The 17162-nt window shown below is 41.5% G+C and overlaps 1 protein-coding gene across 1 annotated transcript in view; it reads left to right on the top strand.

Moving 5' to 3' along the window:
• The first annotated feature begins 2831 nt into the window (after positions 1-2831).
• Positions 2832-17162, top strand: part of Il23r (interleukin 23 receptor) — a 58898-nt gene continuing 44567 nt past the window's right edge. The window contains exons 1-4 of the mRNA XM_060373820.1: positions 2832-2903; positions 3871-3973; positions 8093-8389; positions 16830-16953. Coding sequence (XP_060229803.1) covers positions 2892-2903; positions 3871-3973; positions 8093-8389; positions 16830-16953 — 536 coding nt within the window. The 5' untranslated portion in view covers positions 2832-2891. The remainder of the gene's footprint in view (positions 2904-3870; positions 3974-8092; positions 8390-16829; positions 16954-17162) is intronic.

The following is a 17162-nucleotide window of genomic DNA, read 5'->3' as shown; positions in this document are numbered from 1 at the left end:
GTTCTCAGCTTAGCCATTTAGTACAGTCATCTAGGAGGCTCTTGTAAAAATCTCAGTGTGTAGATTTTACCCACAGAAATTGCAATTTCATTGTCTAGAATGCTTCAAATGCTCTCCCACTATGTGGGTACTGGAAACAGAGCATGGGTCCTCTAGGACAGCCACAAGCATTTGTAACAACTAAACCACATTTCTAGACCCAAGCTTTCTTTTATTTTTAAAACAGGGGCTTCTTCAATTTTTTATACTATTCTTTTTAAATTTAATTTTATTTATGTATTTAGTTATTTCAATTTATTCATTTTGTATCCCCTTTACAGCCCCTTCCCTCATCTCCTTCCAGTCCCACCCTCTCTCCCTTTTCTCCCTTTATGCCCTTTCCCTAATCCCGAGATAGGGGAGGACCTCCTCCCCTTCTATCTGACCCTAGCTTATCAGATCTCATCAAGGCAGGCTGCATCATCTTCCTCTGTGGCCTGGCAAGGCTGCACCCCCCCCCAGGAGAAGATGATCAAAAAGCCAGCCACTGAGTTCATGTCAGAGACAGTCCCTGTTCCCCTTACTAGGAAACCTACTTAGAAACTGAGCAGCCAACAGGCTTCCTTTGAACAGATGGTACAGAGCTAAACAGAATTCTCAGTAGAGGAATATCGAATGGCAGAAAAACACTTAAATGCTCAACATCCTTATTCATTCGGGAAATGCAAATCAAAACAATCCTGAGATTTCACCTCACACCCATCAGAATGGCTAAGATCAAAAACTCAAGGGATGATGCATGCTGGAGAGGATGTGGAGAAAGGGGAACCCTCCTCCATTGCTAGTGGGAATGTAAACTTGTACAACCACTTTGGAAATCAATCTGGTGCTTCCTCAGACAATTAGGAATAGTGCTACCTCAATGTCCAGCTGTACCATTCCTAGGCATATACCCAAAAGATGCCCCACCATTCAATAAGGACATTTACTCAACCATGTTCAGAGCAGCTTTATTCGTAATAGCCAGAATCTGGAAACAACCTAGATGTTCCTCAATGGAGAAATTGATACAGAAATTGTGGTACATTCACACAATGGAATACAACTCAGCAATTAAAAACAAGGAAATCATGAAATTTTCAGGCAAATGGTGGGACCTAGAAAAGATCCTATACTATCTTTAAACATTTTGTAACCCAACTATCCTTGAATTAGAGATTCTCGGTTTTCCAAACATTGGGATTTAAAGTAACATTTTTCTTAATAAACCTAATTATACATATAAAAAAGCGAGCTGCAAATGGACCCAAGTCATGGCAAGCATTTTACCTCCTGAGCCTTTCCCCAGCTCTAAACTAATGATTCTTAACCAAGACTACTTTTCCTTGTCGGGGAGGAGTTTCTTCTTTTCTTTGAAGAATGGGAGCTTACGTTCTTGTCTCATTTCAGTGGTTGTTTCCAGAGCCAAGTGCCCTGGCAACATTATCACATCGTACCTAGTAAGAGGCCTGCTGTCAGTGAAGGCTGTTGACTGGGGACTAATTTGCAGTTTCAGAGAGTTAGTTCATGCTCGTTCTGGCTGGAAGGGTGGCAGCAGGCATGGTGCCCGAGCAGTAGTTGAGCGCTCGCATCCAATCAGCAAGTTGGAGGGAAAGACAGTGAGGTTGTGCCTGCAGTGAGCTCTAGTGAAACCTCTCAGTTCACCCCTTGTGACACACCTCCTCTGAGGCCACACCCTCTAATCCTTCCTAGACCGTCCACCAACTAGAAAGCAAACATCCAAGTCTATGAGCCTGTGGGGGCCATTCTCATTCAAGCCACCACAGGAACCAATAGAACCGTGAAGGGGTGGTTGTGCATGAAGCAGTTACTGGAGACTTCAAAACTGGCTTCCGCCTCCCCACTTTTCCTTTCCTTCCTTTTCAGGCCTCTCCTTCCTTGTCATCTCTCTGCATTTGTTGGCAAACCACAGAATTTGTTGGGGTGTGACTGTCCTCTCTACCCTTGGGAGCCTCCTGGTGCCCAGCTTAGGGCAGCTGCGGCTTTTTGTGTCCCTATGTGGATATGCTCTTCCACATACCCTTCTCTGCTCTGAAATCTCATTTCTCACAATTTCGCAAAGTAAAATTTGTTGTTCTTTCACCCACCGTTAGGTCTCAGCAGCCAAGAACGAGGAAGAATGTTGACTCGGAACAGAACCTTGAGCTCCCAGCTGGGCAAGCATAGTGTCTGAGGTAAGCCTCAGCAAGCTTCCAGGTGTGTGGCTGGGAGATGAGGCTGACGGAGAGAGGGGTGCTGCTTCCTCGTACCTCGAGTTACCATTATTACCTCCAAAGGAGCTGGAGGAGCAGAGTGTTTTTCTCTAACTTACTCATCATTCCCTTTTTCCCTTTAGTGTATACTGCAGGTAGAAAAATCAGCTGCTACATGGATTGACATTTTCATTTCTGTTAACGTTTGTTTGTTTGTTTGTTTGTTTTACCAGGTCTCACTACGTAGTCCTACTTAGCCTAGAATTCCCTACATAGACCAACCAGACTGACCTTGAGCTCAACGATCTGCCTGCCCCTGCCTCCCAAGGTTGAGGATTAAAAGCGTGCATGACCATCACCCATCTATTTTACTTCTTGTACAAGACACTATTTTCAATTAAGGTGAGGAAAAAAAGTACTGACACAGCAGTTCACTTTCAGTAATCTGGGTTTTCCCAAATAGTGACATGAGCCCGAGTCATTATGAAATGGCACTGAGTTCCTCTTCAAGAAATGAATATGTAGGTCAGGGCTTGGCTGACATTTCCACTTGCCTCATAGGTAAAAATCTGAAGCAATCACTGACAGGCAGGCAGTGGAAAAGAAGTCACCGCAACCATGAGGACAGCTGCTTGGCTCTGAAGAGAGAAAGTGCCACAAATGAGAAAAGAGGTAAGGAGACCCTGATTCCTCAAAAACTTACAGACAGCCTCATTTTCTTTGAAAATGTACAGGTCAAGTTGCTTCCTCTGATGGGTTCTGTGATTCTTTCGGGTAATGCTACTGATGAAAGGTGGGTTTTGGCCATCACTCCTCTTCTGATGCTCACCTCTCTGTTGAGCACTTAACTTCTGATGAAGCAAGTCTTCAGCTTGTGCTGCCTCTTACAGAGAGATATGCTATCACAAATTAAGAAAGGGACCTCCATATTCATAAGCCACAAAAAATATAACCCTGTGGTTTAGGCTGTTAGATGAACCATGAGTTCTGTTTTGAAATTCTTGCATGAAAACTCAGGTGTAACTAAATTGAGCATATATACATATATATTTGAGTAACTGACTTATTTCCCAACTAGACTGATTAGTGGAGAGCAAGGCTCCAAGTGTAAACTGCAGACAGTGTCTTCCAGTATTTTCATCACAGGTCTCTTCTGAGCACCCCCGAAAGTTTGGCTTGTTAGAGTACATGTCTTATCCTTGTTTCAGTTTTCCTCACTTTGTATCCTTTTTCCTTTGGGAATTCTGAAACTACAGCTTTTCCCAACTCTTGTTTGTCAAAGACTGCTCTTCCAGATCATGATGGATGTGACCGAGGCAGGCATTCATGTATTCACCGGCAGAAGTTACATCAGAGGGAAGCTGTCTGGTGAGGGGCAGTGGAGTAGGAGAAACTACATTTTGACAAGGGTCTGGTGACCTCCTAGGATACTTTGCAGTGATGTGTGAAGGCAGACATTCCACCCTAATGCTCTGCTTATCTGCCTCTTGGTGAGCCTCCTCACACAAAAGTGGCATCTAGCCAGCCTATTTCTGTTCTTTTGAAAGGATCCCACTAAAGATAACCATTATGAGAAATAAAATGCTCATTATCTCATTAAAATGCTGCAATGTAAACATTTTTAATATTTTTTTTCCAGAGAGAAAGAAGAGCTTTCTTCTTCATTTGGGGCATGTGTCACCGCACACTCCTGTTGCGTGTGGTAATAACCCTTCACGTGTTCTTAGGATGGTGTCATGGAGGTATAGTATTTTGTGTATCTGTTTATGTTTTCTGAAACTACAGCTTTTCCCAACTCTTGTTTGTCAAATAGAGCACTGAGTGGTTATCATTTTTAAGCCATTATATCATAGTAACTGGAATATACAAAATTATTATACTGAGAAAAATTAATATGGAATGGAACAAACTAAAAATAATCCAATTTCCCTCCAAATGAAGGTTGGTTCCCCCCACCCAGATACCCTAATGGGCACTCCTCTGTTATACATGAACGCTTCCACGAAGGAGGCCATCGTGAGTTGAAATGTTCTATTTTAGGATTATCCTATCTGCTTTGTAACTCAGCCAAAGCTTGCGTTAACCTCAGTTCTGTGAACTGCTTATTGGTGATTACTCAACAGCAAGCTTTCTGCTACCTTTTAGCCCTCGCACAGCATCATTATTTTACTGTTGTTGTTTATGTCTTACAATTCACACAACATTCATTAAAAACACTTTTCTTTGGGACTGTAGAAGTTTAAGGAAGGCTATGGTTAGCATCTGGGTGTTTCTGTTGGGAAGAGCTGTCTCCTGGGCAAGAGGACAGTTAACAGAAAACAAATAATATCAACACCGAGTTCTGAACAGTGTGTGACATTTTTCAGACGAGGTGACTCAGAATAATGACAAACTTGTTTGTTTTCTTCCTTTCTTTTCTTTTCTTTATTTTTTTTTTATGTTAAATGTGACATTCATCACGTTTGTATGTCTTTCTTGTTTGGGACCATGCTGACTTCCATATCACTCTTCTCTAGACTGGAACACAATTATGCTGGAGCTGTAGATCTAGATGCAAAAACTTGCAGCAAGATAACCGAACACTTAACATCAAATCAACAGCTTCCCCATGAGGTTTAGGAGAAAAGATGCCAGTTGCTTTTATTGAGCAGACAATGAGTAGAACATCTGTTTATATATCCAAGTGATGAGTACACAGCGAGTGAGGTTAGACATGGTATTAGAATCTAGAACTGTCATTCACTGTGCTGTGACTATCACTCACTATGTGACTCTTGTAACAGAATCCAGGTGACCTCTGTTCAGGTTTTACCAGGATGGTGTTACTACATTTCCAAGCTTCACTGTCGAAGTGCAGAGGCACACATCTTAATCCTGACAGTCTGGAGGCTGAATCAGGAGAACTTCTGCAAGGTCGAGGCTAGAGTGGGCTACAGAGTGAGTTCAAGGACAGCCTGGTACACATAGCAGAATTACTCTGCCAAAAAAAAAAAAAAATCCTAAATAAACAAAATTCTTTACAAAGACATTCAAAAAGTATAGTACACATTTCTACAATAAGTTAAACATTTCTAACCAATGTAATAACCTCATTTAAGAAATTCAATTGGCTGGGCAGGGTAGCTCATGTCTATATTATCAACAGGCAGGAGACTGAGGCAGGAGAATGGAAGTGAGTTCAAAGCCAGCATGGGCTGCAAAGTGAGAACCTGTCTCAAAAAGAAGAAACAAAAGAAGGAACTAACAAGTTAACATGACCTACTCGTTTATAAATCTGTGTTGCCTCTTCCTGATCAGCAACCATGTTCTGAAAGTCATTTCTAAAACCAAGAACATGTGACCAAATCTTTTGACACTTTTTTATGTATTCTAAAAATGGTATCACAATTACTCATGGAGACATGTTTTCTCTAAACTTGAATTATCAAACTTACTTAAAATAGCCAGGTATTTCCTTTTAAAAAAAATAGAGAATACTTCACAAATCTGTCTGTCAGCCTTACTCTGGACCCATGTTGATCTACTCAGTATTGCCCCATTTCACCTTCTCCTCTTCCTTTCCCATCTTCTTCTTTTGTTTATTTGTCTAAGACCAAGTTTCATTTTTCACATTAGCCTTGAACTTGCTATGTAACACAGGCTTACCTCAAATTCTCTGTCCTGCTTCAACTTCCCAAGCCCTAGGATTTTAAGCATATGCTACCATGCCCTGACACATATTTCTTTCTTTTTAGACATCTTTCACAGTGATTTATCTGTTTGGGGAACAATGTGTGTCATGGCTCAAGGGGGTGGTCAGGGGACAACGTGCTTTTCTCTTTTCACCATGTAGGTCCCAAGGATCAAACTCATGTCTTCAGGCTTGGTAGCCACCTCATCTGCTCTCCTTTTTTATTTGTATCCCAGGCTAGCTTAAATCTAATAATCTATGTAGCAAAAGCTGGCCCTGAACTTGTAGCCTTCTTTCTTTGGTCTCTTGAGTTCTGGGATTATAATAGTAAGAGACCATGCCCAGTTATTGTCATAAACTCCCTTTTCATGCCTCTGGTTCTGTTCTCTATTGATGATGCTGTAATTATCTTATTACTACTTTAACATTTGAATATTTTTAAAATTTATGTGTAAATGTTACTTAAACCAAAAAAAATTATGTGTTTTATTTATTACACTTTATTCACTTTGTATCCCAGCTGTAGCCCCTTCCCTCCTCCCGTTCCAACCCCACCCTCCCACCTCCTTCTTCTCCCATGCCCTTTCCCAAGTCCACTGATAGGGGAGGTCCTCCTCCCCTTCCTTTTGACCCTAGCCTATCAGGTCTCATCAGGACTGGCTTCATTGTCTTCCTCTGTGGCCTGGTAAGGCTGCCCCACCCCCTTCTGGGGGAGGTGATCAAAGAGCAGGCCCCTGAGCTCAAGTCAGACAGCCCCTGCTCCCCTTCCTAAGGAACCCACTTGGACACTGAGCTGCCATGGGCTACATCTCTGCAGGGGTTCTAGGTTATCTCCATGCATGGTCCTTGGTTAGAATATCAGTCTCAGAAAAGATCCTTGGGCCCAGATTTTTTGGTTATGTTGCTCTCCTTGTGGTGTTCCTGACCCTTTAGGTCTTTCTATCTTCCCCTTCTGTCATAAGAGTCCTAGTACTCTGCCCAAAGTTTGGCTATGAGTCTCAGCATCTGCTTTGATACCCTGCTGCATAAATCTTTCAGAGGCCTCTGTGGTAGGCTCCTGTCCTGTTCCCTGTCTTTTCCCTCTTCCCATTTCTATCTGGTTTGCCTTTCTGAATGAGGATTGAGCATCTTACCTGAGGTCCTCCTTCTTTCTTAGCTTCCTTATGTGTACATACTAAAATCTGTACACCTAAGGAAAAAATCTTAAATTACATACTAACCAAGCTAGTTCTTTAAGCTTTGTGTTACAAAGACAAGGGCCTTTTTAAAAATCAAAAACTATCTTTATTCTTATCTTAATAAGATTTAAATATGTTTTAATACAAGTATTTCCAGGAAAAGCTAGAACAAATTTCATAAAGCTTCTGGTGGTTTTTCTAGATAAGAATTTTATTTCATTAACATTGCATTCCATTTGACTTTATATAAATGACTTTACTGTTAGGGAAGGCTGATAGGAACGTAACTCAAGGCATGAACTGCCACTGAGCTTTCAGTTAGTGATTTGGTGTCATGCAAGTAACACATCTATTGTGTACTGTTCAAATCCCAGACATACACGATTTTCAAAATATTAACATGGAAATAAAAAAAAAAAATCCAGTATTTCTCCTTGGCTCTGCCGTTATTTACTTCTTTCCAATGTTGTGCTTTTATGAATTACCTTGTTTTGCAACTTGCTTTTTAACTCAATAATGTATTATGTTTCCACTATATTATTAAACTAGCGATGAATTTTATGTGGCTACTAAGTACTCTCTTTTGGTCATTGCAAGAGTAAAATATGTCCATTGTATTCACATTATGATGATAAAAGTAGCTTTTATCTCAAACAAACAAACAAACAAAAACATCCCCCATCCCTGCACACAAAAGATTGGTTGACTATCAAAAGAATGGAATTGGATTCTGCAATGACCAATACTAGTTTGAGTCTCATCTTTAAAAAAATGCCGTAGCTTCATAATGTCTCTCTTTTCCAGCTTAAAGCAGAAGAGGAAATTATATTTGCTCTCGGATGAGAAAAGCTCAAAGATTGCATTGTACCATTGGGCATCACTGAAAACATACAGCTACTTTTAATAATCATTTAGTTATTGAAAGAATATATTTTACATGCAGTAGCATATTCCTCTTTTAAAATTCTCACAATATTTGCAAGCAATTGATTATTTCATGTGCTTGTTTTCAGGAATTACAAATATTAACTGCTCTGGTAACATGTGGGTGGAACCTGGTGACATTTTTCAGATGGGTATGAATGTTTCTGTATATTGTCAAGAAGCCCTGAAGAACTGCCGACCAAGGAGGCTTCACTTTTATAAAAATGGCCTCAAAGAAAGGTTTCATATCACAAGGATTAATAGAACAACTGCCCGACTTTGGTATAAAGGCTTTTCGGAACCTCGTGCCTCTATGTATTGCACTGCTGAATGTCCTGGGCATTTTCAAGAGACTCTCATTTGTGGAAAAGACATTTCCTCTGGATGTAAGTACCAAGGAGTCTCCTAATTGTTAACTGAAAATTGCTGGGCTTTTTAACTAAAACAAGAGGCAAATCAACATAGTTTATGTATCGATTGCTTTAAAACAGGCCTCAGCTGTCTACAGAGGGCTGGTGAGGCTTGTACAGAGAAGAAAGACCATGGCAAACTGGAGCAGCCGCTGCCTCTTAGGGCCCAGTGTGCCTTGATCTGCTGAGTTTTCAAAAGAAGACAGAAGTATGGAGGTCTGATGTGCACATGATAAAGCTTAAATATTCAAATACCCCAGAGAACAGTTTTCTCCAGTAGCCTGAATGAACACAGTCTGGGTAAAGGCCAGCACCTCAGGTCTGAGAGGCTGCTTTTAGCTAAGGGTGATGGTATACACCTGTGATCCAGCACTCTGGGAGAGGGGTAAGGAGGGTGGTGAATTCCTTAGCCTCGACTAAAGAAGTATAAATGGTTCTTTTCATCTGGCTTTTGTTGGTATGTTTGTTTCCTGAACTACTATCATTAACTTTGAGGCTGCCTGATCCCATTAAGATATTTTAAAGCCAAGATTCAGGGTGCATTGCAAAACTACCTTTGTGTTCTCACTATCCTCCCAATGAGCTGTGTAATCGTGGCCAATTTGTTTAGCTGATCTCAGACTCCATGACTTAGAAAAATTTTTTTTGAATGAAAGTACCTGTAAGTACCATATTTCAGTAGTTTATTTGAATGTCTACTAAGAACTTTAAGGTATGTTAGTGTCTAATTTTTATAAATGCATGTTTTTGATAAAATATAGTGAGATTCCCCAGACAGGCACGGCAGCTCCCACCTTTAATCCCCAGCACATGGGAGGCAGGCGGATCTCTGTGAGTTCAAGGCTATCCTATTCTATATCAGAGGTTCCAGGCCAGCCAAGGAGGGCTAAATAGTGGGACTCTGTTTCAATAAACAAACAAACAAGTAAACATACATAGGAAAATTCTCATACAATCGCCTGTTTCTCATCCTATAGTCCTGTTATGAGTTGCCATTACCGTCATTATTAAGAAAAATTTAGTCAAATCAATCTCAAAACATACTAAACCAGTTTGAATTTACAATATCTGAAGGTGTGTAAGTTTTTGTACTAATTTGTATAAATATCTATAGACCTTTTGTTTTTGATGCATTTGTGTGTCTGTGATTGTATTTGTAGGAGTGTGTGTGTGTGTGTGTGTGTGTGTGTGTGTTTGTGCATGTGCATGTGGGTGCTTATTCTCCAGGGGTCTTCCACCTTGTTTTTTGATACATGGCCTCATGCTGTGAAGTCTGCCTGGCCAGGGAGCCTTAGGAATCCTCCCCAGTGCTGACTTCCTTGGCGCTGGAACGGCACCATTCCAGGCATATGATGTGGATGCTAGGGACTAACTCAGGACCTCATGCTTGCACAGCAAACACTTTGCCTACTAAATGGGCCATCTCCTTGTCCTCCCATCACTGTTTTAAAGCAGGGAGTCATTTTCCAGTACACCTCTGATCTTTGGGGTGAAAGATCAGAAGAGGTCCCTCCCCCCATGCTTTTGGTAATAAGTAGTCCTTGCTACTTCCTTGGCTCCAGATCATAGATAAGAAGAGCCAGACCAGACCCTACTACTGCTTGGCCTCAAGACTGACTACATAAAAACTAGGAGATTTCCTTGTTCTGTAACAAGGTCACTGACCTACTTAACTCCGGGTAGTTGACCAAGCATGCATGTCTTTCAAATGAGATAGCTATCGGATGAGGTAGAGGAGAGTTGAAGGAAACAAATAAGTTTTAGACTTTAATAATGAACTTGCTATGCGTATCTTAAATTAATGAATTAAACAATAAGGTGTCTGCATTGTGAAAATCAAACCATAAACAGACACCTCATCTGATGTATGACATCTTGCCAGCTTGTCCATATCCTCAAGAACAAAATTACCCCTTCAACATGTCATTGTTTTACTGTTTCTCAGTTGGGGGTTGATGTAAGGGTGAACATGATATGTAATTTCTCAGAGGGAAAATGAGAAATCTCCACAGCTGCAGGCGAATGGTTTAAATGCGAGGGGAAATTTATCTAAAATAAGTATCACTTCTATTAAAAAGAAAAAAAAATCCTCTGGTTTTCAGTTCCACCTCTTATTTACAGTTCCGGAACCAAAGGGCACCTCATCCTTTAAACAGACAGATGCTGTGATGGAGGGCATAGCAGGGGATTTTATAAGATGGAACAAGAAATCAAAGCAGTTACTGCTATGTTCCTTTGGTTAAAGCCTAACAGTTCCGCCTTATGCCAGACAGCTGACTGAACCGTTAAGAGAGGGTGCTGCTGAACCTCCTCTCGTCAGGCCAATGTGGTCCTGAATGTCAGTGAGCAGTGAGCAGACGCCCCTTCATTTTGAATTGCTAGTTTGCTTTTGTAGTGAAGAACCTTTGTCCAAAACAGCAACAAACACGTTCTTACAATCGTACTTAATGCCCCTTCCCTGTCCATACTGGAGCACAGGTGACTGATAACTTGTTGTCACCTTCCTGGCGTTGGTTGAGGGGTTTCTGCTCCTAGCCCAGCTGTGTTTCAGGTCAGAGAATGTTCCCCTTCCAGGACAGCCTAAGAGAGACTTTCATCCCCTACCATCACTCTTTCCATCCGTTAATTTGCAAGGTGTAATTCCTCACAGAAACCTCGGTTTTTGAGTGTGAAAACCCAACTGCCAGGCAAGAATTTACTCAAGTCCCTGGGTTCAAGGTGACTGTGCTTTGGGGCTGAGTTCTCAGTAAAGTTACTTCCTATTAAGTAGGTCAGAAAAGGGGGCCTTGAGGGTTTTGTGGTGTTCTAGAAAGCACATTGCTTTCACTGGGCCGCTTTCATACAGGATATTTGTTCTGTAAGCCTTATGATGCCAAGTAGTCATCACTGTGCTGAAGAGAGTTTTTGCAGGCATTTTGATACACCATGGAAGATAGAGAGTGAGTGAGTCAACGCCTTCCCTGAAAAGATTCGGAAATTTCAGAGTCTCACTAAGGAGTGATTCTGAAATACCACTACCACAGTTTCTGTAATAATCCATAATCCTAAATGCTTCTTAGAGTCCTATCTCTGACTAAATGAGAACATATTGTGGGAAATTTGTTCATAGGGGGGTCATTGAAAAGTATCAATTAAATAAACCATATAAAGGGTATTTCCATTTAACCATTTTCTTAAACATTTAAACATTTTTTTTGTCTTAATTTTTTTTCAATCTTTGACATTGGCTTATGGGATGAAAGGACTGCTCTCCCTTCACACGGCTGAACATTACCCTCAGCGTTGTTCTTGCGCAGCTAGCCTGTCCTGAGCCCTCCTCTGCAGGTGCTTAGTGAGCTCTCTCTGAAGCATCACGCCTCTCTCCATCTTAATTCTTGCAATTGTCATCTTTTTAAGTGAGCCATTCAACTCGGGGGATAAACTTTAGTGATTGTTTTACAAATATACCCCCCCAAAATGTGTTAAGTGCTAGAAATACAACATAAAGAGAAGCACAGACCTGGGCCCTGTCTCTGTGGCAAACGATCTTTGGTTAGGCTGAATTAATACGTCCCTTGGTAAATGATCAGGGAGCATTGTAATAAGGGTAGAGGGACAGGGTAGGCATGAAAGAACAAAATCTTAGTCCTCTCGTGTATTCAGGGTATTCTCAGGAAGTGGACAGCCAGCTTAAGTCTTGGACTTTTATAACCTAGTACTGGAGCTAACAATGGGCTGTTCCTCTCCTGACTTTACTCTCTAGCCCCTTATTCTGCTTCCCGCTAACACACACTGACTGCTCCCTTACCCCTGTGCAGAGTGTCACTCTTATCTTTGGCAGTTAATGCCAGCCATGCATTTTCAGTTCCAACCATTTATTTCGTGGAGCACAGTGAGAAACAAAGTCCAGGAAGCTGATATTTGTCTTCTTTCTTTGTCAAATTACAGTGTTCTCTATGTAAAACCACAGGAAAAAGTAGCAAAGTTGAAACACCTATGAAGCCCACAGGCTCGTCTTTCTACCCATGACATAATCCCATTATCTTGATCCACAAGCTCTCACAACCCAGTGTACAGAATGATGTGAAGTACTGTTGCCACGCTTACCTCCGTCAAGTTTAAATGAAACTTGATTTCTTTCACCTTGTGGGAACCCAGGTTACTCATTCGAACTTAATGCTCCCACTCACCAAATTCTTACAAAGCACTTTCATGTAATCATCACTGCTTGAAAACAGCTTTTTAAAAGACGAGCTGTGTGTATGTTTCTGTGTGAGAGTGTATGCACTTGTGTGTGAATGCTAGAAGAGAGCCCTGGATGTTTTCTGCTGCTGCTCTCCTTTTTCCTTTGTGGCAGAGTCTCTCTCTGAACCTGGGGCACACATTTTCTTGGCTGGGCTGGAAGCCAGCAAGTCACAGTTATTCTCCTGTTCCTGCTTCTCTTGGAGCTGGGTTTGCAGATGTGCAAACCATGCCTATCTCATTACATGGATGCTGGGATCTAAAGTCCATAATCGTAGAGGAAACACTCTTAACCACTGAGGCATCTCTACAGCCAAGAACATAACTTCCAATAGTAAAACTGATTACATTCAACACAAGATAGTTAAAGAGCTTTCAATGGGCAAAAATAGAAATGCCTATCAAGCCCAGGAGTCTTTCATTCCACTCATGACCTAATCCTATTTTGTAATCCTGTTTTATAATCCGTTTGGAAAGTGTCTTTGAAGTTTCAGTATTTATCTTTCCCTAATGAGGCTGCTACCCTATATCACTTTGTGTCATACTTTTAAAATCACTTTATCACGTGGTCATTATTTAGTGATATATTTCTAATGACATTATTTAGTGATATATTTCTAATGAGTCCTTAGAGCATCATCAACAACATTATTTTGAGATTTTTTTATGAGTATATTATAGTTTACTCAACCTTGTTTTGGAGCATTAAGGGAGAGTCCAGGCTTTTCGTTATCGTGAACACTAGTTTGAAGGATAGCTACATCCCTTTAGTAAGTTATTTTCATATAAGTGTGGACATTCCATTAAGAATGTACTCCCAGCTGTAAAACTGCTTGATTGCATGGCATTGGTCTCACTTAAAACTGTTTTATTTTATTTTCATTTATTCAGTGTGAATGTGAACACATACATGTGTACATATGTGCCTACACATATGCCATAGCATGCATGTGAGGTCAGAGGACAACCCTAAGGAATCCACTCTGTCAACCATATGGATTTTGGGGATCAAACTCAGGTTTGGCAGCAAGCACCTTTCTCCACTGAGAAATCTTGCCAGCCTAGTCTTACCTTTCACTGTTGTACTACACAAAGGGTAAATTTCAGAGGTTATCCAAATTTTAATTTGTGCCAAAAATATGTTACAGGATTTCCATACATCCATTTTAACATTTTATATTTTATAATACCATTTTTAACTCTTTGTCAATTTGATGGCTCTAAATAATCTTTAGTGGGGGTTGGTTTTGGTTTGGTTTGGTTTTTTAAGAAAATAGGCATACTGTGTAGCTCTGGCATGGGACTCACAGAGACCCATCTGCCTCTCTAAACAACATGTAATATTTTTGGTAGATGATTTATATTAATTAAATTAGTTCTTTGGCAATTTTATACACATATATGGTGCATTCTTATTATTCTTAACCTCCTCCTCTTTTATCTACTCTCTACTCCTGCCAACCTCCTCCTCCTCCTCCTCGCATCACAGGTCTTCCCCTATGCTCACATCTTTCTGTTCTGTTGTATGATGTACTGATTTTAACCAGAGCTATCTGTGTGACCATGGATTGAAACTGTCCATTGGAGTCTGGTGGGGGAGGGGCTCACCATCGGGTATACAAATGAAGATAATGATCACTCTAGCCATCTAGCCATCAGTTCATCGGCAGAGGTGGGGCCCCATGAATCCATGATTATAGAGTGGCCTAAGCTTTATTCTTCATAATTCCCCCTCCTGGGGCCCACCATGCTTCTTTCTATTTGTCTTGTAACACTCTTCATTGTCAAATATCTTGGTCAAGAGTTTACCTGGAGGAGAAAATTGAGTGAAGTACCCTGGAAATGTAGCGATCTGGCAAGCACTCAATATTTCCATGCATGTTTGAGAACGACAATCCTGGTAGCTTATTGTTGAATGACATAACTGAAAATATGGATGTCATTCTATGGTTGATGGGGGATTCTTAGGCTTCAGAAGCTCTGAAGGTCTAATAAAAACTGTTTGTCCTGGATTGGCTTCACTCTCAAATCCAGCACTACTGAAAGAATTATTTCACTGTGACAAGAAGCTCACAAGCAGTTCAGCTCACATGCTACTGAGAGGAGTAGGGAGCAAGGAGAGATAGAGTAACAAAAAACAAAGAGAAGGGGAAAAAGATAAATAAACAGAGATGGGGGAGATAAAGAGAAAGCAAGATGGAGAGAGGGAGGAGAGAGTCAGAGAAGGAGAGAGAAAGAAAGACGCTTAGAGATTTCTTATTGATTCATCCTGAGGCTTCAGTTCATTCCCAAGGGAAATTCCCTGATTAGTCAGCTTAGGTCCAGGGTCCCTTGTGTAGAGGGCCTAGTTACTGACATCCTTGGCGTGGACTGGGGTAAGAGGAAAGCTGAGGAAACTGTGGGTAGTGTTGCTTCTCATAGGAAAAAAAAAGTTAGCAGATCAAAAGAAAAAAAAATGAGGCTATGAAGAGAACAAGCTGAACATGGTTGGGTGGGGTGTGGGAGGGATGTGGGAGGGAGAGAACGTGCCTTGAAATAGTTCTATAAATATCAAACCTGGAAAAAACTTTCTGATGTAGCGATGATAAAATCTGCGTAGTATAACCTGCTCATTTTCACTATGCTTAAGAGCTTGCTTCGGTGGTGTTCCCTGCATTTGCCTCTCTCCTTCCAGCACTCCTTTTCGAGGACTCTTCCTGTCAAAGGAAACTGTCTGTATTGAAGAGCAGCTCTCATCCCTGGACTTCCACATGCCGCCTATCTGCACAGGGGTCACCACCAGCATTCTACCTTTTGTTTAATGAATTTGACGATTCTATATAAGTTTTATAAGGGGAATCAGGCAGTCTTTTGTGCCTGGCTTAATCTGTACAGTATCTGCAGATTTTAACCATTTATAACACGGTTGGAAGTTTCCTTCCTCTTACTGCTAAACAGTGTTCCTTTCTGCATGTAAACAGCAAACTTTCAAAGGGAAAAGTAGAATATATGCTCCATAGCAGGAAATAGTCTTCCAGGGAAATAGGAAAAAGCTGAAGACTCTTTCATAGAGCCTAGGCTTCCAGAGGAAAGTAAAAAAAGAATCAAGTGCTGCAGAGGCCAAGCTCAGTGATAACGATTCTGATGGGACAGCATAGAGCTTTCCAGCTCACACCTGAGACCTTGGTTAGGAAACTTAAATCACTCCTGTGCCATTGCTGTTTTCTGCTTCATGGAACAACAAACTCTACGACTTTAGCAACAGTGTCTTTGGTAGAACTATGCAAACTAAACCCCGAGTTAATCAGAAGGCTGGGGAGATGGCTGGGAAATTTTTGCCATGAAAGCATGAGGAATGAGTTTGGGTCTCCAGCATGCGCAGAAAAGCCAGGCAGGGTGATGACTGCCGATAATCCCAACGCTGGAGAGACAGGGACAGGAGAATCCCTAGGGCTTACCAGTCCAGCCAATTAGTGAGCTCCAGATTCCAGTGAGAGACCCTGCCTCAGACAAACAAACAAAAATAAGAGCAACAAGGAAATTAAAAAGCGTGAACAGCTGTAGAGATGGCTCTGGTTATGAGCACGCGCTGTTCTTATATAAGTCCCAAATTCAGTTCCTACAACTGACATAGTGCAATTTACGACTGCCTGGAACTCCAGCTCTAAGGAATTTCCTTCCCTCTTCTGGCCTCCAGAAGTACCTGCACTCAGCACATACTCCCACACAAACATACATAGTTAAAAATAAAACAAAAACTTGAAAAACAATATGAGAAGTAATGAAGGAAGACATCCGATGTAGCCGCTGGCCTCCCCGTGCACCAGAATTCTCACACATAGAAGTGTACAAACACAGAACACACACACACACACACACCATGCATTCGCACAAACTATCTTTTAATGTCTTACATAAAAAGCAAGGTAGAATGGTAGGTGAGGGGAGATGTAATTAAAGAACTGGAGGGAGGCTTGCTTTATTTCCATGGGAGGAACCTGACCTTGCTAGTATCCCCACAGAAGAGACTACAACAAAGTATGCTCTGAGGAGGAGCCGTGCTTGATGGAAAACATGGTTATGGTGTAAGGTGGTAGCAGTGAAATGAGGAGGTCATGGGTGCTCAGTGCCAAGTGGCCTAGTTTCCCAGGAAACAGACAGTTTCACAGCTACCTGCTTCGTCAAGAGCAGCTCTTAGTGATCCATTTTATTGCAGATCCGCCGGATGCGCCCAGCAAGGTGACGTGTGTCACTTACAAATACTCGAGCAACATGACCTGCGCCTGGGACACCGGGAAGCCCACCTACATAGATACCAAGTATGTGGTGCACGTGAAGAGGTAGGTTCCACAGTGCCATCACATACACATTTCATTCTAGAGTGGAGCTAGAGGAGGCCAGCCTCACACCGGAGATACACACCTTAGGCTGGGAAACCTAAAATCACTCCCATGCCATTGCCGCCTTCTGCTTCCCGGAAGGACAAACTCTATGACTGCTCCATCCTTTGCTCTTGGTGGTGACTGGTAGCAGGATCCTAATGTAGGCA

This window comes from Meriones unguiculatus, chromosome 21 (assembly GCF_030254825.1).
Source record: "Meriones unguiculatus strain TT.TT164.6M chromosome 21, Bangor_MerUng_6.1, whole genome shotgun sequence".
In the NCBI taxonomy this organism is placed as follows: Eukaryota; Metazoa; Chordata; class Mammalia; order Rodentia; family Muridae; genus Meriones; species Meriones unguiculatus.
This window is presented reverse-complemented; position numbering and strand designations above follow the sequence as displayed.